The sequence below is a fragment of the Plecotus auritus genome (genome assembly GCF_963455305.1).
Source record: "Plecotus auritus genome assembly, chromosome: 13".
In the NCBI taxonomy this organism is placed as follows: Eukaryota; Metazoa; Chordata; class Mammalia; order Chiroptera; family Vespertilionidae; genus Plecotus; species Plecotus auritus.
In genome coordinates, this window is record NC_137779.1 from 3,773,540 (window position 1) to 3,795,885 (window position 22,346).

General features: G+C 42.2%; 1 protein-coding gene across 2 annotated transcripts; it reads right to left on the reverse strand.

The window, feature by feature from the left end:
- Window positions 1-248: 248 nt before the first annotated feature.
- SC5D (sterol-C5-desaturase) lies at window positions 249-22,324 on the reverse strand. 2 transcript variants are annotated; one of them, XM_080650188.1, is made up of 5 exons: window positions 22,126-22,324; window positions 8,097-8,314; window positions 6,539-6,671; window positions 4,647-4,747; window positions 249-2,649 (listed from the first exon to the last, which is right to left on the reverse strand). In XM_080650188.1, exons 1-5 carry the CDS (start codon window positions 22,163-22,165, stop codon window positions 2,194-2,196), a joined length of 948 nt encoding a protein of 315 aa, XP_080506314.1. In that variant the 5' UTR covers window positions 22,166-22,324; the 3' UTR covers window positions 249-2,193. The 2 variants fall into 2 exon arrangements, with proteins under 2 accessions (XP_080506314.1, XP_080506315.1); XM_080650189.1 differs by having other exon boundaries at window positions 21,881-22,163.
- Window positions 22,325-22,346: the final 22 nt, after the last annotated feature.

Consider the following 22,346-nt stretch of genomic DNA (forward strand, 5'->3'; position numbering starts at 1 on the left):
CTGACTTCCAGGCCTGACACAGACATGTTCCATGTCTCTCCCCCTTCCCTTCTGGGCTCCTTGAACAGAGATGGCAGACGGAGAGCCAGGCGGCCTCCCAAGGTGGAAGGAGCCTCAGGGTAACTATGGAGGCTGTTCACTGAACCGCACTAGAGAAATAACCTTGGAAAAGTTGCACCGCTCGGTCCGTTTCCAAGCATTTATAACAGTGTCTGAGCAAGAGTAAAAGCTCCATAAATTTTAGCTCCCATTATCATTAGGGAACAAAATTTACTTCAAACTTTCCTTCTTTTTCTTGGGCAAAGCAGAGTACTGGGGGGGGGGGTAGTTAGTGAAGAGCACTCAGATACATTTGCCAGTTAAAAAAATGAGCAGTACATTGGTGTATTTAATCTAAACATTGTAAGAGCGATTCGAAGAGGAAAAACAATTCATTTGGATCCCAAGCATTAAGTGTTATGACGAATCTCATAAAATAGAGTGCTTACCCACTCAAATCTAATACAAATGTGAAACATAAAGAGAATTAGGTTCTTTTTCTTCCCTTGACAATGAGCATTTGAGGACACTCTAAAACAGTTCTGACAATCCACATCATTTCTGTGGTTTCAAATTAATACAAAATTGTACAAATACTCTGTGCTGTTACAATATTTGTGATATAGTTTAATAGTCATAATCTTTTATCGATTTTAAATAGATTAAAAGAATGTCTTAGCAAACCATGTTTCTCTAATATATTTGTTACAATACACAACATTTATGAAAATATTATTAAAATCTTTTGTAGAGGAAGTGGGAAAAAGTGAGGGGAGAATAATATTTCAAAACTAATCTTCAGTGTTAGGCCTAAATATTTGGCAATTATTCCTGATTATAGAAAATTATAGATTTGTGACACTGAAACGTCAAAAGTGCAGTGCATCCAGCCAAAATGAATGATAGTTCCACTAGAGACTTGATTTTGCAAAATAATACAGCATAAGCAATGCCATTCATATTTCAAACTGAACCAATTTTGTCTTTGTGATTTTTGACATAGTTTCTGGGTTGTGTTAGAAATCAGAAAATTCTGGCTGAAGATCTTGTTACTTTCCTGTAAATCATATGAAAAACTTCATATTTTATTACTAATGGTTATTATCTTTAAATGTTGAAGAGCCTCCATGGTAATATTTTCATAAAAGGGATACTTTACATTTCATTTTCTTCAGAATACATTGACCAACAAAAAAGTGCATCAATTTAATTTAAAAGTCAGTAGTGTCAAATATATTATTTGGGCATCTAATTTCCTTTCTAATTACTATAGTTTATCAGCTATTGTTGTTAACCTGTGCCTAATTTATAAATTAAACTTCATCATAGCTTTGTATGTATAGAAAAAATATAACATATATACATATATGTGGTTTGGAAATATCTACAGTTTTATGCACCCACGCGGGGGTCTTGGAATGTATCCCCATGAATAAGGGGTAAATACTATATATTCTGGTTCATGTATTTTTATACTATTAAATAGTAGTTTTGAATAAAAACCATCAAAATCTTTAAATAATCTCAGATCTGGATTAAATCATGATAGGATCAATTATTTTTTTTAATTCAAATTTATTTATTCATCAGTAAAATGTATTATTTAACAAGGTCCCTAGAGAATAAGCTTCCTGTGTGTAAGAAGTGGTGACCTAATTACACTGCTTTAATTAGGCCATTTACAAAGCTGCTAATATGCAGTATCGGTATAGTTTCCCACACTGATGTGTGAACAAATCACACCGAAACCAGAGATACCCATTCAGGAAACAAGGAACCATCTCTGCATTAGCATTTCGTTGTCATGGTGCTGCCTTGGTATTTTAAGCACAATCGATTGTTTTTAATGATTACGATAGATTAAGGCAAAAAGATATAACCTAATCCCCTCAATAATTTATTTTTTCTCTTTTAAAAGTGGTTATTGAGACGATACAGATGATAACTCTGCTGCCTAGAAAGACACACGCTGTCCCTTAGACCCACATCAGGAGTTCTGGCATGAGACTAAGATCGCGATGCTCACAGCGTCTTGCCTTGACTCACCACTGGGGTCATTTCTCAGCAGCACCACATGCTGATTTCAAATGAAACTGTCTACCTGCTAGTCTCTTGGCTGGATAGAGTATTCTTCTTATTAAAATACTTAATAACCTACTCAGTCTTTGTAAACTCTCCAAGGAGTGACTTCCCCTCTTGGCGAGCGCTCCCTGCATGGCTGCTGCACTTTTCTTCCATCATCTTCTTCACATAACTGAGTGGTCCCGTCCCTTCAAAGGAGGAAGGGTTTTTGAAGGAGCCTCCAATCCTATCCCATAATGTGAAGTACTGTCCATAGTTGTAGTCGAAGAACATGTGGTGATCTGTATGATGAGCTGAGCCATTAATAAATGGCCTTAAGATTGGGGGGACACGAAAGTCACCATCATGAATGGAAATTGTCCAGATATTGACCAGAATGTACAGACCCAAGTAAACCACCTTGTGCAGTGGGAAGATGAAAGGATAGATGTGGTAAGGCAGACTCTGAAGGAAGCCATCCACAGGGTGAAAAGCATGACTTGCGAATGGAGTAGGAATCTTCCAGATGTGATGAGGTTTGTGGATGTGCTGCAGAAGAAAAGAACACCATCAGCACTCACACTTCACCGAGGTCAGCACTCAGCTTAGCTTGTCATACTCATGCTGTGGAGAAGACTTAACTAAAAAACCCCTTCGAAATTAGCAGAATCTCTTTATAAAATGCCTTCCTTCTTTACCCTCCAGTGAAATTTTAGCACCAACACTCCAGACTCATAAAAAATACAAACAAAATATACCTGGTATTTTCATCACTATGGTTACTTAGGTATTTACAGTAATTAGAGGAAATTCTTGGAAATAGAGAACTAACTTATAATTGCAAACTGCTGAAATGTATACTTTTTTTTTTTTATCACCTCAGCTTGCCCTACATCCCACTATAGGGCACTCCACATTGCATTCCCCCCAGAACCAGGGACCCTCATCATGGCTTCTCTCCAGATGCCCAGCCATATTCCAACTGTCAATCTTTAGTATCTAAGTATCACCTGAGAAGTTTGATAAAAGTGAACCTGAGTTCTAGTTCCAAGACTGCGTTGGATTAAGTGTAGAGTGGGAGCCAGATACCAATTTTTAAAAAGGACCCAGGTAGTCTGGGACCCTCTTTGAAAATACTGCTAGAATGCAACACTTGCTGTAGGATTTTAGAACGAGGTATGTGGCAAATCACAATTCAGTCAATAAAATTCCATGTTCTTCAAGCTGTATCAGTGGTCAATCTATATCTATATCAGTAGAATCTATAGTTCTGTTCAACTGGGCAATAAAATTCAGTGAGAACATCAGTTGGGAACCTGGTAACCCAATCCTTCCTACTAATCCTGATCCCAGCTAGCCTAGCCTGAAGGGCACCAGTCTGGACTATAGGTATCCAGTGAGACTGACCCAGGATCAAGAAACTCAAATTATTCTTGAAGTTTTACGCAAGGATCCTGAGTGGTGGCATTCACTGACTAAAACAACAAATCAGGTCAGGCATAGGATCATTTTTTTAAAAATATATTTATTTATTGGTTTCAGAGAGGAAGGGAGAGGGAGAGGTAGAAACATCAATGATAAGAGAGAATCACTGACCGGCTGCCTCCTGCATGCCGTCTACTGCGGATCAAGCCCGCAACTTGGGCATGGGCCCTTGGCTAGAATCTAACCAAGGACCCTTCAGTCCACAGGCCGATGCTCTATGCACTGAGGTAAACTGGTTAGGACAGGATTTTTTTTTTTTTTTAAATATATTTTATTGAGATTTTACAGGTATTTTACAGAGAAGAAGGGAGAGGGATAGAGAGTTAGAAGCATCGATGAGAGAGAAACATCGATCAGCTGCCTCCTGCACACCTCCTACTGGGGATGTGCCCGCAACCAAGGTACGTGCCCTTGACCGGAATCGAACCTGGGACCTTTCAGTCCGAAGGCTGACGCTCTATCCACTGAGCCAAACCGGTTTCGGCAGGACAGGATTTTTTTTTTATAAGCCACATCAGATTACTGAACTCAGGCATATTTCTATGTGGTCATTCTACCCTTTAACAAGATTTCTTTTTAAAAAAATATATATTTATTCATTTCAGAGAGGAAGGGAGAGGGAGACAGAGATAGAAACATCAATAATGAGAGAGACTCATTGATCAGCTGCCTCCTGCACGCCCCCTACTAGGGATTGAGCCTGCAATTCGGGCATGTGCCCTTGACTGGAATTGAACCCGGGACCCTTCAGTCCACAGGCCGATGCTCTATCCACTGAGCCAAACCGGTTAGGGCGATTTCTGTTTTTTAAAATTAAATTTATTGGAGGGCCATTTAAATTTCAAGTGTACAATTCTATCACACGTGCTCTGTATACAGCATGGTGTGCCCACCACCCAGTCACAGCATCTTCTGTCATCATGCATTTGTCCCCCAATACCCTTTACTACCGGCCCTCCCTCTTGCCTCTGGTAATCACCATCCTGTTGTCTGTGTCTATGAGATTCAGTTTGGTATATATTCATATGTACTATTGTTTTCTTTCCCTAATAATGATCTACCTTATACACAAGTCTATGATGAAGGCCTCTGTGGATCCAGTAGATCAGCATGTCAGTGAAAAAGAGGAAGGACAGTATACTGACGATGAGCTGAAACCAGCCTAGAAGAGAGAACAGTGCACAGTGGGATCAACAGTCAGCTTCTAGGATTAGCATTGATATTTACATGTCTAAATGCCAAGTATGAACCTAGACTCCAATACTACAAACTATCTGTTTTGGCCAATTAAACACATTATAAATTCAACTCCTTTGACTCTCTGGAATCTGCTCATTTCCTCCTTTTCTTCATGTAAAAACTTGGAAATGCCCCACCTAAAATCTTCTTATTTATACTATTAAGCTATTTATGAGACAGAAAAAAGATTCCTGAAGCATCGGTATTATTTAAATCTCTGAGAATAATTCTATTTAATAATCTTCCTTCATAAACATGTCTTTATACTTGATCTCCCTGGTTAGAATTTTATTTTTCACTAAATACTTCAAACGGAGCATTTACTCCGTAACCCAGCCCTTTCTGATCTTTCCAACCTCACTTATTCCTGACTAACCAGGCTGGTTACTCAGTGTCCTCCCAACGTCTCAGAAGGCTTACCGCTGTCCCGTTGCTCATGCTTTCCTGTGTGTCCAGAATGCCCTTCCTCCGCTGATTTTCCCTCACAATCCCATCACTTCTCACAGCCTCGTCAAGCCACCCCCTGGGGTGTGATCTCCATTCCCTGTCTTAGCCAACCCGTCCTTAGTCAGAACCCAGGCTGGGGCTGACCCACCCTTCATTGTGGAGAAACCTGGGCGAGTCACTAAAATGCTCTGCAAACTCCATTTCCTCACCTACAAAGCAGCAAATAACAGAACCTACCTCACAGAACTTACGTAGAATAAATAAAATGAATTAAGACACGTGACAGCTTAAAACTGTAGCTGGTACTTATTAACACTCAATAAACGTTAACTTTTATTCTTACTGTTTAATACTAGACACTAGAAATGTCTCTTGATGGAATAATTTCAGAATTTCACAAAAAGTGAGCTTAGTCACTGTAGGACTGTTTATAATAGACAAAAAGAAACACTCTAAAGGTCTAAAACTCAGAGTTCATGTAAATAAACTATGGATATCTACAGAATGAGAAACTATAACTAACACTAGATAATGCTAATATTTACAGGCATAACAATATGGGCATAGATATTGTTAACAGCAAAAAAAATGGACTCCAAAGCAGTATGCATAATGAAGTTTCATTTTTATAATGTAAGTAATGAAGTATACAAGGCATAGAGGGTATATGTCAGAAGATTTACAGTTTCTAGTAGAAAAATAATTGATTTTTTTAAATCTGTATTTTCTGATTTTCCGTAATTGTCATGTATTATCTGAGTTATTTTTTTTAGAAGTTTGAATTCAACACAGGGAAGCAAATTCAAAGACTTATATATCCGATCATGCCAATCTTTCCCCAGGCACAATTTCATCTAAAACAAAGATTTAAAATTGACAGATAAACTTAATTAAATGCACATCATGTGGTAAGACATAAATGCATAAAATAAAATAATATTAACAAATATTAAAAACAACTGAGCAATTTCTAATTATTTTATATTTTTATTGATTTCAGAGAGGAAGGGAGAGGGAGAGATAGAAGCATCAACGATGAGAGAGAATCATTGATCGGCTGCCTCCTGCACATCCCCTGCTGGGAATCAAGCCCACAACCCGGGCATGTGCCCTTAACCGGAATTGAACCCGAACCCTTCAGTCCACAGGCCGACACTCTATCCACTGAGCCAAACTGGCCAGGGCTTTCTAATTATTTTAAAAGAAGGAAGAGGCAGATTAGATTCTTTAGAAACACCAGCTTGGGCTGACCTGGTTCTTCACTTACCACTTGGAAAGCCTCCTATGTCATCATATAACTTGCTGTAACCTCGCAGCTCCAGCAGGAACAGCAAGACAGTGGGAATGCTTATCCACGGCAATGCCTGGACCGTGAACATGATCTCTCGATAGACTTGGTTCTGAAAATGACATTTTCGATACTTAAAAATCACTGCTCATTAAGCAACACTAGCACAGAGTTGTTTGGGGTTGGATTTTTAGAATCTCTTGTATTTTTTTTATAAAATATGTTAATACTGATTTTTTGAGAGAGAAAGGGAGAGGGATAGAGAAATAGAAACATCGATGAGAGAAACATCATCGACTGGCTACCTCTTGTATGCTCCCTACTGGGGATTGAGCCCAACTGGGGCATGTGCCCTGATGGGGAATCGAACCATAACCTCTTGGTTCCTAGGTAGACGCTCAACTACTGAGCAACACCGGCCAGCCTAGAATCTCTTTTATATGAACAAGCTAATTCCCAAAATGTTTCTATTAAAATGTTAATACGTGGGAATGGGTGTGTAAGAAAAAAATTCCTTTTGTACTGAGCAAAAATAATAAATATTTTAAATTCTCAAGCTTATTCTCCTTCCACCAAAATCTGTATTCTAAATTTTATTTTACTGAATAATTATTTCTTTCATAATTAACTTCCATCCATAATCCTCTATTTCCTCAGTTTTGGGAGACTTGTATTTGAGATTTGTATTTGACAGATACAAATAACTGAAACAAAAATATTATAAACTAAACTAAAACTACTGTGTTTGGATCCTCTAACTCAGTGGTCGGCAAACTCATTAGTCAACAGAGCCAAATATCAACAGTACAACGATTGAAATTTCATTTGAGAGCCAAAGTTTTTAAACTTAAACTTCTATCGCCACTTCTTCAAAATAGACTCGCCAGGCCGTGGTATTTTGTGGAAGAGCCACACTCAAGGGGACAAAGAGCCGCATGTGGCTCACGAGCCGCAGTTTGCCGACCACAGCTCTAACTAAAGAAAAATATACATAGCAAAATTTATTTCAGTTGTGAGTCAAATACAAAAATAACTACACAAATGTGTGCATTTATTACTATTAGCAGAGAAATTCTTTTTTAAAAAAAATATTTTTATTGACTTCGGAGAGGAAGGGAGAGGGAGAGAGAGACAGAAACATCAATAATGAGAGAAATCACTGACTGGCTACCTCTTGCACCCTCTCTTCTGGGGATCGATCCTGCAACCCCTGCATGTGCCCTTGACTAGAACGGAACCCAGGACCCTTCAGTCCACAAGCCGATGTGCTATCCACTGAGCCAAACCAGCTAAAACTAAAGAAATTCTTTGTAACTAAAGTTACAAAGTACCAGGCTTTAAGTTAAAAAAAAAAAAAAAAAAAAAGTTGGACTCATTATTTGTTTAAATTAAGGAAGGAGAGGTGGGATTAGCCCTACCAAAAACATATAACCCATCTGGGGCTGGTTTCAAAAACTTTACTTAATTAGCTTACAAGTTCATATTGTGTTTTCTTTTTACTGTAACAGTAGTTAAAATAGGTAAGAAAATCACTTACCTTTAAAAACTGTGGATGTTTCATTAAAGAATGATCAAAGATAAAATAATAGCTGAGTGTTGCAAAGACAAAATAAAGGAGATAAGCCCCAAGATTTGTTACAATCAGGAGACTGATGGTCTGTCGAAAGAAGTTGTCCTCTGGCCACGTGGCTGGATATACGTATGGTGTGAAAACATAACGATCCGCAGCACTGAGGACGAGATCCATCTCAGCACCTGAGGGAGAAACGTGTGCAAAAGTTACACGCTGACATTTCTCAAAGCAACGTTTTTCAGAAAAGTGACCCCAAGTTCCTGCTTTAATAAGCGTGTGTAGAAGTCTGCTCCTCCCGGAACCCCTGGAATGCCACCTTTAGAGCTAGAAGGGATCTGCAGTCCCATCTCTAGACCAATCTCTTCATATTGTAGAAGGGGCACCAAAGCTGTTAGAGAAACCGAGACCCAGGAAGTATTTTCTCTAAGGTTTAGCATGTCCATGGATAAATGCCGATCCCATTCCTTTTTAGTGTTCTTTCCTACTATGCCCGAGGGCAATATGGCAAGTAGTAAGATGTGGAATGTAAGTTACTAGGTACCCAGGCAAATGGTTTCCCCTTTAAGCTACAAGTTTTAGCAGCCGCTCTCTCCTAAAAAAACACACAAAACAAACAAACAAACCAAAAACCCCCTCCCATTTCAGAGGTTTTTGCTTCAGTGCTGAAACTTAAATTAATTTCCTAAAAGGCATCTATGTTGCCACCACAAGCATGGAAGTCAGGAACCATGTGTTGCTAGGACACAAGAACAGGCCGCTCTCGTGGACAGAACCAAGGTGGATGTATGCTTAACGTTAACAATTAGAACCCATTTACTCCTCCCACCACTAAGCAATGCTCCAGATTACGGGCTGGGAACCCGGGGCCCCCGAGTCAAACCCAGAGCCTGTTCCTGGGAACAACAACAAGAAGCCACCACTCATCCCAGGCCTTCACCAAACTGCCGCCTGTGTCCATCCAATGGTCCTTATCGGCTGCATACTGGACCATATACATAATATCAATTTATGAAAAAAATTAAAACCCTTTACAATATTTACATAATTACTTATTTATAGCCTATTTCCCCTACTAGATTCTCCACTGATTCCACACAAGAATGTAGACTTTTTAAAAATCATGCATACATGTAGTTTAATATAATCACTATAAAGTGAGATACAGAGAGAAGTGTCGCTTCCATATGTATCTCCGTATAGCACAATCATCACCTCACTTCCTGTCCTGTGGGTAACCAATGGGCATTTGAGCTGCATCCAAATCTTGGCTTGTGGTAAATAATGCTGCAATGAACATAGGGGTGCATATATTCTTTCAAATTAGTATTTCAGGATTCTTTGGATAAATTCCCAGAAGTGGAATTGCTGGGTCATAGGAAGCTTTTTATTTTTAACTAGAGGCCTGGTGCACGAAATTCGTGCACGGGGAGGGGGGTGTCCCTCAGCCCAGGCTGCATCTTCTCCAATCTGGGACCCCTCAAGGGATGTCCGACTGCCCGTTTAGGCCCGATCCAGGTAGGATTGGGCCTAAAACAGGCAGTCAGACATCCCTCTCACAATCCAGGACTGCTGGCTCCCAACTGCTCGCCTGCCTGCCTTCCTGATTGCCCCTAACCGCTTCTGCCTGCCAGCCTGATCACCCCCTAACCACTCCCCTGCCAGCCTGATTGATGCCTAACTGCTCCCCTGCCAGCCCCTAACCGCCCTCCCCTGCAGGCCTGGTCACCCCTAACTGCCCTCCCCTGCAGGCCTGGTCACCCCCAACTGCTCTCCCCTGCAGGACTGGGTCCCCCCCAACTGCCCTTACCTGCAGGCCCGGTCTCCCCCAACTTCCCTCCTCGGCCATCCTGGTAACCCCTAACTGCACTCCCTGCAGGCTTGATCGCCCCCAACTGCCCTCCCTTGCAGGCCTGGCCCCTCCCAACTGCCCTCCCCTGCTGGCCTGATCGCCCACAACTGCCCTCCCTTGCAGGCCTGGTCCCTCCCAACTGCCCTCCCATGGTTGCCATCTGGTGGTGGCCATCTTGTGTCCACATGGGGGCAGGCATCTTGTGTGTTGGAGTGATGGTCAATTTGCATATTACTCTTTTATTAGGTAGGATAGAGGCCTGGTGCATGGTGGGGGCCAGCTGGTTTGCCCTGAAGGGTGTCCCGGATCAGAGTGGGGGTTACCTTGGGGCGTGGGGCGGCATGAGCGAGGGGCCTGTGGTGGTTTGCAGGCTGGCTACACCCCTTGGCAACCCAAGCGGAGGCCCTGGTATCTGGGATTTATTTATCTTCTATAATTGAAACTTTGTAGCCTTAAGCGGAGACCAAGGCAAGCCAGGGCAGGCAGAAAGCTTGGCTTCCTCCATTGCCGGGGAAACCCAAACCTCCTGCTCTCTCTGTGGTCACAGCCATCTTGGTTGGGTTAATTTGCATACTCGCTCCTGATTGGCTGGTGGGCATGGCTTGTGGGTGTAGTGGAGGTATGGTCAATTTGCATATTACTCTTTTATTAGATAGGATTGAATTTATTGGGGGTTATATTAGTCTGTAAAACCATGCAGATTTCAAGTTACAACTCAATAAAACTTCATCTGCACACTGCATTGTGCACCCATTGTCCCAAGCAAGTCTCTTTCCATCCCCATTTTCCCCACCTTTGCCCACTTCTACCTAGCCCCCACCAGCCTTTCCCTCTAGTTATCGCCACACTGTTATCTGCATCTATGTGTTATGTATACGTGAGGGTTGTTTTTGTTTGTTTGTTTGTTTTCTAATTTGTAGGTCTCTTTTAACTACTGCAGGCACTACAAACACTTTTCTCAGAGTGTAGCACACCGTGGTATAAAGGCTGTATTTCAGTCACAGTGGATGGAAAGCAAATGGAAAAAATATTATTTTAACAAAAAGTTGAGAAGATTGCACTAAAGAGCTGTCTAGGATGTGTTACTGAATCAGCCCCAAGATTTTGGCATAAATGGTCATTACCAAGGCTTTTAGAATGCAGTTTCTCATTTGCCGTGGACATGACCACAAAACATTTCCCCAATAGGTTTTTTTTCTGCTATGTTGATAGCATAGCATTCAACCTACTGGGAACATTTTACTAACCTTAATTTACATTGCCAAATCACTGTCCGCTGTAAATCTAACATAAGCTATAGGAGGTTTTTGTAATAGCTGTTGGTTATCAGTGAGATTTGATGATAGCCATCTTAGATGTCTGGGGCCTTGATGTCCTTTGTCTAGCTAATCCTTCCCCGTTACCATACAGCTTGTGATCATGATAATATCTATTCCTGTTATATAGTACTGACTGAAATGACATCAGGATTGAGCAAAAAAGGGAGTAAGATGATTAAGACTCAAACTCAGGAGGAACTAAGGCAGTGGCAGAACTCAGAACATGTGAAATTCCTTAAATAAATAAAAGTTTATTAACTTAAAAAAAAAAAAAGATTTTGGCATAAAGATGCCCAGGAATTTTGTGAGACTCATGGAAACACTTTAGGTAGTGGCTTTTTCTATCACTGCCAACTTTATCTTTGCATGTCTGAAGCACTGGTGTTGCTCCTGCAGTCTGAAGTATTTTTTTGGAATGTAAAACAAATACAGAACTATTTCATCACCACTGCAAATTTATTCAGCATTCAGGCTTTCATCAGATATTATCTTAGCAAATTCATCAAGGTAAATGTTTAGCTACTTCAGGATCAGCAGACTATTTACCAGACTTTCAGATATTTTTCACAACACTGCTTCCTAAATTTCTGAATCTTTCCTTCTTAATACTAATGTTAGCGTAGATAGCTAGATATTATTAAAGAAAGGGAGCAAAGTGAATCAGACGTTATTAAGCCTAATAAACCAGGGAGCTGAACTGGACAATAAGCTGGCTTGCTTCCCTAGGAAGTTACAGCTTCACACACTCCATAGGGAACTACAGGTCTATGCCCCACAGATCACTGGGGGGAATCCTATATAATAAAGAGGTAATATGCAAATTGACCCTCATGCCCTTGCACAAGATGGCCAACCCCATGTGGTCAAAGATGGCCACCACAAGATGGCTGGCAGGGGAGGGTAGTTGTGGGCAATCAGGCCAGCAGGGGAGGGTAGTTAGGGGCAACCAGGCCGGAAGGGGAGGACAGTTAGGGGTGACCGAGCTGGCAGGGGAGGGCAGTTGGGAGTGACCGGGCCTGCAGGGGAGGGCAGTTGGAGGCGATTGGGCTGGCAGGGGAGGGCAGTTGGGGGCAATTGGGCCGGCAGGGGAGCAGTTAGGCGTCAATCAGGCTGGCAGGGGAGTGGCTAGGGGGTGATCAGGCTGGCATGCAGGCAAGCAGTTGGGAGCCAGCAGTCCCCGATTGTGAGAGGGATGTCTGACTGCTGGTTTAGGCCCAATCCCGCAGTCAGACATCCCCTGAGGGGTCCCAGCTTGGAGAGGGTGCAGGCTGGGCTGAGGGACATCCCCTAGTAGAACAATAAAGGAGATAGACATGCACATGTACAGCAGAAGCAAAGGTGGTGAACTCAGCCTGGGAAATGATGGGATTGGTTAAGGGACACAGGACCCTGGAAGGTCTGGGAAGTGGACTGGCTAGAGGGAGGATGCAGTGCCAGCCAGGGAATATTGGAAATTGTTTGGTTAGTTTGAAGAAGTGCCTGATCCTTCCCAAGCCCAAGATAATGTAACCAGCCTAACAAAGACAAAGGGCGGCTCCCTTTTTCCGCCTTCCCTCCCAGTAACACGGGTTTGCCTCATTTGCACATGCAAAATGTCTGGACACTGCCCTATTTCTGGGCCTGTTGAAGACAAGGCTGAACTTTTTTCAGAGCGTGACAGAGCTGGACCTGGGACAACCCTTTGCATTTACTTCAGCTTCAATAAACTTTATCACTTATTCTTCCCGACGTGGGTCTCCTGGATGTTTTCCTTGAGACCACATTCCACCTGCAACACTAACACTCATCTTCAATAGCAGCTCTTCCTGATATATTCTAGTTTATGTCACGATCAACAAAGCAATCAGTGGCATTTATTTCCTTCATTATCAAATTTACTTAATGAAAACATGGTTAGGATCATCATTTTCTAACCCATACAATGGTTCTTTACTTTTCATCCTTCTCAGTCCTCATTGCCAGTGTAAAACATCTGCAATCTATCTTCCTGTTCTTCTTCTTTTTTTTTTTTAAATACACTTTTATTGATTTCAGAGAGGAAGGGAGAGGGAGAGAGAGATAGAAACATCAACTATGAGAGAGAATCATTGATCAGCTGCCTCCTGCAAGTCCCACACTGGGGATGGAGCCTGCAACCCAGGCATGTGCCCTGACCAGGAATCAAAACGTGACCTCCTGACTCATAGGTCGACGCTCAACCACTGAACCATGCCAGTCAGGCCTGTCTTTCTATTCTTTAATTCACTTATTCTTTAGTACAATGCTTCACAGACATAACAGGCACAAGCTCTTATAATAGCTCCATGTTCTGTACTGTTACTAATCACAGATGTTTCCATTCATTCTGTTATTCACAGGGTTACCTTAAACTATATTTTATTTTCACATATAATTAAACCCAAACTAACAGAACAGCACGAACAAAAAATAGAGGCAGGATCTGGTAGGTACACCAAGATCAGCTGGAGTCAAGTTTTGCTATTAAATGACTTTGAACACCATTTTTTAATATTTTAATCCTCACCTGAGGATATGTTTTTATTGAATATTTTAGAGAAACATAGATGTGAGAGAGAAACATTGATCGGTTGCCCCCTATATGTGCCCTAACCAGGGATTGAACCAACAATCTAGGTATGTGCTCTAAACTGGAATTGAACCCTCCACCATTTTGACATACAAGATAACGCTCCAACCATCTGGGCCACCCATCCAGGGCAGATTGTGAAATTTTAACAAACAAAGAAACTTTTGGTTTTCAGGTCTTTTCAGACTTTGAAACTGTGGCTAAGGGACTGTGGGCCTAAGTTCCTTTGTGTGATTTCTCTGTTGTTTATTCAATCAACATATAGTCACCTGGATAGAAACTAACCCTTTGCTATTACTAGGTGTACCAGTTAATAATAGCAGATTTTGTAATCAAAGAAAACACGATAATTTCAAGAGAAACATCAAAAGTGCTTTATTCAAAGTAATGTCCATCGCTAGCTACACATTTCCCCCATCTGTCAGGTAATTTGTGGATACCGTCCCAATAGAACTTTGCTTGTTTTGAGGCAAACCATTCAGAGACCCAATTTTCCACTTCTTCATATGTTTTGAAGTGCTGCTCAGAAAGTGTGTGCCATCCATCAGAACAAGTGGTCATCTGAAGGAGCAAGGTCTGGTGAATACAGCGGGTGGGTTAATACTTCCCAGGCAAGACCTTTTAACGTGTCTTTAACTGGTTTTGAAGTGTGTGATGGTGCATCATCATGAAGCAAAATTACTTTGCCTTGTCTTCTGGCCCATTCTGGTCATTTCACAATCAAAGCGTGGTTCAAATTGGTTATTTGTTGTCAGTAGTGATCAGTATTAATGGTTTCACCTGGTTTGAGAAGCTCATAATACACCACACCTTCCTGATCCCACCAAACGCAGAGCACTGTCTTCTTTCTAAAACAATTTGGCCTTGCAGTTGATGTTGATGGTTGACCTGGATCAACCCATGATTTTGTGCATTTGGGATTCTCAAAATAAATCCACTTTTCATCGCCAGTCACAATTTGATGCAAAAAAGACTTTCTCTCGTGCCATTGAAGCAACATTTTACTGATGACTTTTCCGTTTTCCATTTGTCTTTCATTCAGTTGATGTGGCAACCATTTCCTTCCTTTAAAATCTTCCCCATTGCTTGTAAACAATCAGAAATTGTTTGCTGAGCAATGTTTAATCTTTCTGCAAGTTGTTTTTGAGTCTGACATGCATCTTCATCCAATAATGCTTGTAATTGTTGGTCTTCAAATTTTTTGATTGACCTGGACATTATTTGTCTTTCACATAGAAATCATCACTTTTAAAGCATTTAAACCAGCGTTCACAAGTATCTTGAGATGGAGCATGTTCACCATAAGCTTCTCAAAGTATTCAACAGCATTTTTTTTCAAAATAATGAATTATAACTTCCTGCAAATGCTTTTTGTTGCATGAAATTCAACATTTTTAAGTGTAAAAATATCTATGATGTAACACCTTCAGCAAATATGACATATGAAGTTTTGAAGCTTGTTGTCAATAAAACAAAACAGCATACATATCAAATTGCATATATATCAACATATGTGTAACTCCATCTATTGAAAATAATCAGCATTATTAACCGGTACACTTAATACAAGCAATGCTACAATGACTAACCCTATAATGGTAAACTCCTACAAGCAGAAGAACTAGGTCAAAGAGTAACTGCATTGGTAGCTTTAGTAAATATTGTTAAATTGCTTATCACAGGGGTTGTGCTACTTTGCAGGTCCACAGTAATGTAGGATAGTGCCTATTTCTCTACAACATTAACAACAGAGAATATCATCAAACATTTGGATATTCATTAATCTCATAACAAAGAAATATCTCGGTGCATATTTATTTTAAACCTTTATTGTTGAGATTACAGATGTCCCTCTTCTCCCCAGACCCATAGCTCCTCTCCACCAGTTCCCACCCCACCCCAGGGCCTCACCACCCTATTGTCTGTGTCCATAGGAAATGCATACATGCATATAAGATCTTTGTCTAATCCAGCCGTGGGCAAACTACGGCCCGCGGGCCGGATCCGGCCCGTTCGGCTGTTCTATCTGGCCCGCGGAGCCAAAAGAGCGGAGGGTTCTCTTGCTCTCCCCTCCGCTCCTTTACTTTGAATTTATATTAGTTCACACAAACACTCCATCCATGCTTTTGTTCCGGCCCTCCGGTCCAGTTTAAGAACCCATTGTGGCCCTCGAGTCAAAAAGTTTGCCCACCCATCTCTTCCCGTACTCGCCACACCCTCTTCCCTCTGAGAATCACCAGTCTGTTCCATTTCCACGCCCCTGATTCTATTCCATTCACCAGTTTATTCTGTTCATCAGATTGTTTGATTTTTAGATTCAATTGTTGATAGATATGTATTTGTTGTCACTTTGTTCATATTTTTTAACTTTACCTTTTTCTTCTTCATCCTCTGCTTAAAGAATACCCTTCAGCCTTTCATATAATAGTGGTTTGGTGGTGATGAACTCCTTTAGCTTTTTCTTGTCTGTGAAGCTCTTTATCTGACCTTCAATTCTAAATGATGGCTTTGCTGGGTAGAGTAATCTTGGTTGTAGGTTCTTGCTATTCATCACTTTGAATATTTCTTGCCACACCCTTCTGGCCTGCACAGTTTCTGTTGAGCAATCAGCTGACAATCCGTATGGGCACTCCCTTGTAGGTAACTAACTGCTTTTCTCCTGCTGCTTTTAAGATTCTCCCTTTGTCTTTTGCCCTTGGCATTTTAATTATGTGTCTTGGTGTGGTCCTCTTTGAATTCCTCTTGTTTGGGGTTCTCTGCGCTTCCTGGACTCGTAAGTCTATTTCTTTCACCAGGTGGGGGAAGTTTTTGGTCATTATTTCTTCAAATAGGTTTTCAGTATCTTCCTCTCTCTTTTCTTCTGGCACCCCCAGAAGATAATTTACATATTGGTATGCTTGAAGTTTTCCCAAAGACTCCTTTCACTGTCTTCATATTTTTGGATTATTTTTTCTTTTTGCTCTTCTGGCTGGGTGTTTTTTGCTTCCTCTTAATTTAATCATTTATTTGATTCTTGGGATCCTCTAGACTACAGTTAAACCCCTGTATATTATTCATTACATCAGTCAGTGTATACTTAATTTCTGACTGGTCCTTTTCCTTTTTTTTTTTTTTTTTTTTTTTTTTGGCACTCTAAGATCCTTGAAAGTCTCACTAAGTCCCTTGGAGGTTTCTAGAAGATTCTTGAGTAACCTTATACCTGGTTTTGAACTCTATATACAGTAGTTTTGCTTTCTTTCATTTGTGACATGTTTCTTTGGCTGCTTCCCTGTGTTTGTTTCTATGTATTGGGTAGAGCTGCTAAGTCTCCTTGAGTTGATAGAGTGGGTTTGTGTAATAGGTGTCCTATAGGGCCCAGTGGCTCAGCCTCCACAATCACCTGAGGTGGACACTCTTGTTGGGCTGTGTGCACAGTCTTGTTGTAGTTGAGCCTTGACTGCTGTTGGTATCACTGGGAGGAACTGACCTCCAGGCCAACTGGCTGTGGGGACCAGCTGTGTCTACAGTGGTGCAGGAGACACCCTAATGGAGTAAGACTTGCTTCAGTGGGGTTTTGGTGCTCACCGAGTCTGCCACTTGAGTGTATCGCTTATGGATGTGAAGAGTTGTAATCTGGTATGGTCTCACACTGGCTCTTGGGTCTCCAGAAAGAGGCAGCCAGTGCCTGGGGCCACCCAGCAGGAGCTACAGAGAGATCTGAAGACTCCTCCTCTTGGTATTGGGTTTGGAAGTGCCCAGATGAGGCCCAGCTGTGAAGCAAGGCAGGCTAGTGCTGGTGCCAGGCCTTGGGCCTTTTATTTATAGGGTTGGAGATCCCTGAACCAGCTACAGTTTGTTTGACAGAGTTTTAGCTTGAGAAAGGACAGATCATTCATATGCAAAAGCTGCTGCCTACAGCTTGGGTGGGGTGGGATCTCAGGGAATCACCAGGGCAGAGCAAACAGAAATGGCTGCCAGTCAGCCCTGCACTGGGGCAGTCCCTGCACGGGAACAATGACCACTGTGAGCACCTCTGTCTGGAAGAAAGCCACCCCCAAGTTCCTGCCCCAATGCCAGACAGTCCAGCTTCTCCCTGTATGTTTCTGGGTCCCCCAGAGTCTCGCCCAGCACTAGAGCTCAGAGGAAGTGGGAGCTTGTAAATTCAGTTTGTGGTGCCGGCCTTTTCAGAGGAGCTGCTGGGTCTCCAGCAGCCTGTGTGTCACACAGCCCCAATCTGCACTGGTTTTTATAGTCTATAGTTCTTACTGCCCGTAGGGACTTCTTTCCCCAGCTCCGGAACCCTGGGCTGGGGGTCTGGTTTGGGCTGGGACCCCTGGCTCCTCTGGGTGGCCTCCACAGAGGCAATCTCCCTCCCAATTAAAATAGCCATACACCCGGGTGCCAGACCAGCCTGTTCCATGTCTCCGCAACTCCTACCAGTCTCAGTGTGCTTTCTTCTTTACCTCTCTAGTTGCAGTACTTCCACTCAGCCAGCTTTCAGGTGGTTTTGGATGATAGTTGTTCTGTATTTTATTTTTTATTTATTTTTTAAAATATATTTTATTGATTTTTTACAGATAGGAAGGGAGAGGGATAGAGAGTTAGAAACATTGATGAGAGAGAAACATCGATCAGCTGCCTCCTGCACACTCCCTACTGGCTGGGTATGTGCCCACAACCAAGGTACATGCCCTTGACTGGAATCGAACCTGGAACCCTTCAGTCCATAGGCCAATGCTCTATCCACTGAGCCAAACCGGTTAGGGCAGTTGTTCTGTATTTTAGTTGTAATTTTGATGTGGTTGTAGGAGGCAGCAAGTACAGGTGTTTACCTATGCCTCCATCTTGGTTCTCCTTGCATATTTATTTTACATTTGTCTTATTATGAGTGAGGTTGAACATCATTTTATCTATTTAGAATAATTTGTGTTTTTTTCTGTAAATCATGAGTTTTTGTCCACTGCCCATTTTCACACTGGGTTTTTAGTCTCTTAAAATCAAATTCTAAAAGCTCTTTATGTATTAGGGTGTAGCCCCTTGTTTGTGATATGATTTGCATACATTTTTTCTCACTTTATCACTGAAAGAAAATTTTAATTAATACCAAATGGCAGATATTGACATATATCCTTCATCATACATTGTTAATTCATTCAATCAATAATTAAGTATCAAACACTGCATTAGGTAATGATCATACAAAGATTAAAATGAAATTAAACTTTTCATACACACTTAATTTTAATTACACAAACCTGTCTACATAAATAAGAACAGGTAAACTAAATTGTCAATTTTTTTACATATGCATTTGAAAAACCTAGTTTATTATATAACGGATTTTCGGCTTTAAAGGACACCCCTCATCTGAATCAATCTGTTATATTGAGGTTTTACTAGATGGTAAACCAGTGCCTGGATGGGAGGGAAAAAGGCCTCAGTCAATCTACAAGCAGTTTTCAGAATTTTGGTTTCAATTCATTCTATTTGTTGAATGTTGTAAGTAGACATTTATGAATATATTGCTGTAATTTCTTACATTTAACATAAAATCTTCTGAAATCAACAGCAACATGATTGTAAAACTGCAACTCAATTTTGAAGTTTAGATTCACATCCACATTATAAAGTGGTGACAACATATCCACATTATAGATTGTTTAAGATTTAGAGATTAAGAACACAGATTTGAGGCATCATCTGATACACAGAATATAGTCAATTTATAGGAGCTATTATTACTACTGTAATGGGAGCCAAAGATGAGTTAAAACTACCTCAACCTAACTAAAAAAATAAGGTGCCACTTGATTTTTCTTTGAAAAACTAGAGGCCCGGTGCACGAAATCTGTACAAGGGGGAGGGGTCTCTCCAATTGGGACCCCTCAGGGATGTCCAACTGCCTCTTGCAATCCGGGACTGCTGGCTCCTAACTGCTCCCCTACTGGCCTGATCGCCCCTAACTGCTCCCCTACTGGCCTGATCGCCCCTAACTGCTCCCCTGCTGGCCTGATCGCCCCTAACAGCCTCTGCCTTGCCCCAAACCCGGGACACAGGATTCCCTCCTCCGGCTGCCTGCAGGCACCTGGGACCTGGGCTTCACTCCCTCTGGCCAACCGCAGGCACCCAGGACCCGGGCTGGCTTTTCCCCAGCCAGCCACAGCTGCAGGAGACTGTGGGAGGGCGGCTTGTCCCTCTCTGGGTCAAGCCTGGCTGGTCCCCATTCCTCTCTCCCCAGTGTTGAGTGTCTGAGCCGTTATGGTGTGAGGGTGTGACAACCATTTGCATATTAGCTCCTTATTATATAGGATTATTAGTCAATTAAACATTGGTAATACTAAAATATTAATATTTGTCATATACTAGGTATTGTAAATATTAACTCATTCAACCCTTTGAAACCCCAAGAGTTAGGTATTATTTTTTTATTTTACAGATGAAGCTGGGCACAAAAAATTCAAGTAACTTGCCCAGGACCGTCGAGTAAAAAAAAGGTTGCACATGGACCTATGAACCAGGAGGTCATGGTTTGATTCCCGGTCAGGGCACATGCTCGGGGGTGAAGAGAGTGCAGGAGGCAGCCGATCAATGATTCTCATCATTGATGTTTCTCTCTCTCCCTTCCTCTCTGAAATCAATCAATAAAAATATATTTAAATAAAAAAATACATGAAGTCTGGTTGTAAAATCCACTGATTTTAACCAAGTTCTACTGCCTCTTTGTCACTCTCAACTCTTTAGCACTTTAATTTTTTAAATTCTCAGTGACTCTCCAAGCTCCTATAATTTTGCATATAATTTTAAGGGGCTGACCTCAGGGGCTCTACAAACCCAAAGTTAAGGACCTCTGCCAGAAATACAAGCTTACAATAAATATTATTTTACCTTTGCAAAAAACAAAGAAATCTTTTCTTAAAATGTAATTATCAATAAAACACAATTAAGCTTAGAATGACTGAGTCTACCATTACTATTTTGCTTTATCTTAAAAGTATAGTTAATAGCTAAAACTTATTAAGAACCAAGTATTATTTAAAGCACTTTTATGTATTCCATTGTTTAATTCTTGTAACCCATTTCTCAATTCTATAACCCCCCTTTTATAGATGGGAAACTAATAACAAGAGTACCCAAATGACTTGTTCAGAAACAAGCAGCAGCTGGGATGTATATTCCAGAGTCTGTCCACTTAGCTATTCCATCATATTATCTCTCAAGATATTATACATGCAGATGGGAAATTGAGATTCTATGTTAATTACAATACATAATGAGTGGAAAAGCATTCTTGAAAGATAAAGGGCCATGCACTTATTATTGGTAATTATTTATCATTACAAAGTTAAGGGAAAAAAGAAAGGAAGGTGCTATAAGTTCAGGTAAGCTACCAGGTTTTGGCTAAACATACCCAGCTACCAAACCTTTCACTTTGGAAACTTTATCTGAAACCGAGGTAATACTGTCTTCTATACAATCTCCAAATGTACTCCGCTATTCCACAGAATGCCAGTGGACATGGTTTTTCCTTTTAGGATGCTAACGTAATAGATTATTTTCTTTCTAATCTTCTCAAACTGTGGATTGGTCCCCCCGACCCCCCAATCCTAATTTCGTTATACTAACTGGGGCCCGCACTGCAGCGGTCAGTCGAGAAGTCACAAATAGTTAACTAGTTCAGCCTAATGCCTTTCCCCTTAAAAAACAAACGAAAGACATCTCTCCAAGAACAGAGGAAACGCGTCTCACAGCACAGCAATGGTGTCCCAGGGACAGACTTCCCTTGGATAAGGGACCCACAATAGCCACCGAAAAATATTTCCTTTTCTTCAGCCCATCCGTGTCAGTTTCTGACACGTCCAGGCTGCTCGGCGCCCAAATACCTGCTCCAGCCGGGCAGCGGCCCCCATTGGCCTTTGCCCCCCTCCCCTAGCCGGGCCAGCGGCGCGCCCCGCCCCGCACCCCCACCCCCGTCCCCGTCCCAGTCCCCCGGCCTGCTTTCAGGGTGTCCGCTCACCTGCCGGCTCTGTAGGTAACTGGGGAAAACCATACAGGTAAAGCCTGTAAAACCATACAGGGTTCAAGTGTCCGCGGATAGTCGGCGGAGCCCTGGGGCCAGTTTCGCCTACAGCCCCAGGACCCGCCCGGTGCCGGCCTCAGTAGGCATTCCACCAACGCCCGCCGCTCGTCGAAGAAGGGCAGGTGCTCTCACCTCCCACCCGGGCTCCTCCCGCTCCGCTCCCGCGCGCGCGCCGCCCCTACCTGTGAGCTCAGCCGCGGCTCGGGCGGCTGCGCTGCGCATCCAGCGGCGGCGGGTACGCGTACACTGGCCGGGGCCGGGCCGGGGCCGCCAAGTCGTGCTGCCTGCGGGGGCGGGGCCAGGACCCCCGGAGCCGCCAGCCAATCAGGGGCCGCGGCCATAAGCTGATATGACGGCGGATCGCGTGACTGGGCCTGCGCCGCTCAGCGCGGTCACGTGGTGG

Bases quoted from the DNA above. Each gene is read 5' to 3' on its own strand.
- SC5D (XM_080650188.1), bottom strand. From the start codon at position 22,165: ATGCGCAGCGCAGCCGCCCGAGCCGCGGCTGAGCTCACAG. The intron at 6,672-8,096 runs GTAAGTGATTTT...TGTCATTTTCAG, and splicing joins AACATCCACAGTTTTTAAAG to AACCAAGTCTATCGAGAGAT. The intron at 4,748-6,538 runs GTAAGTGAAGAA...TCTCTCTTCTAG, and splicing joins CATAGGAGGCTTTCCAAGTG to GCTGGTTTCAGCTCATCGTC.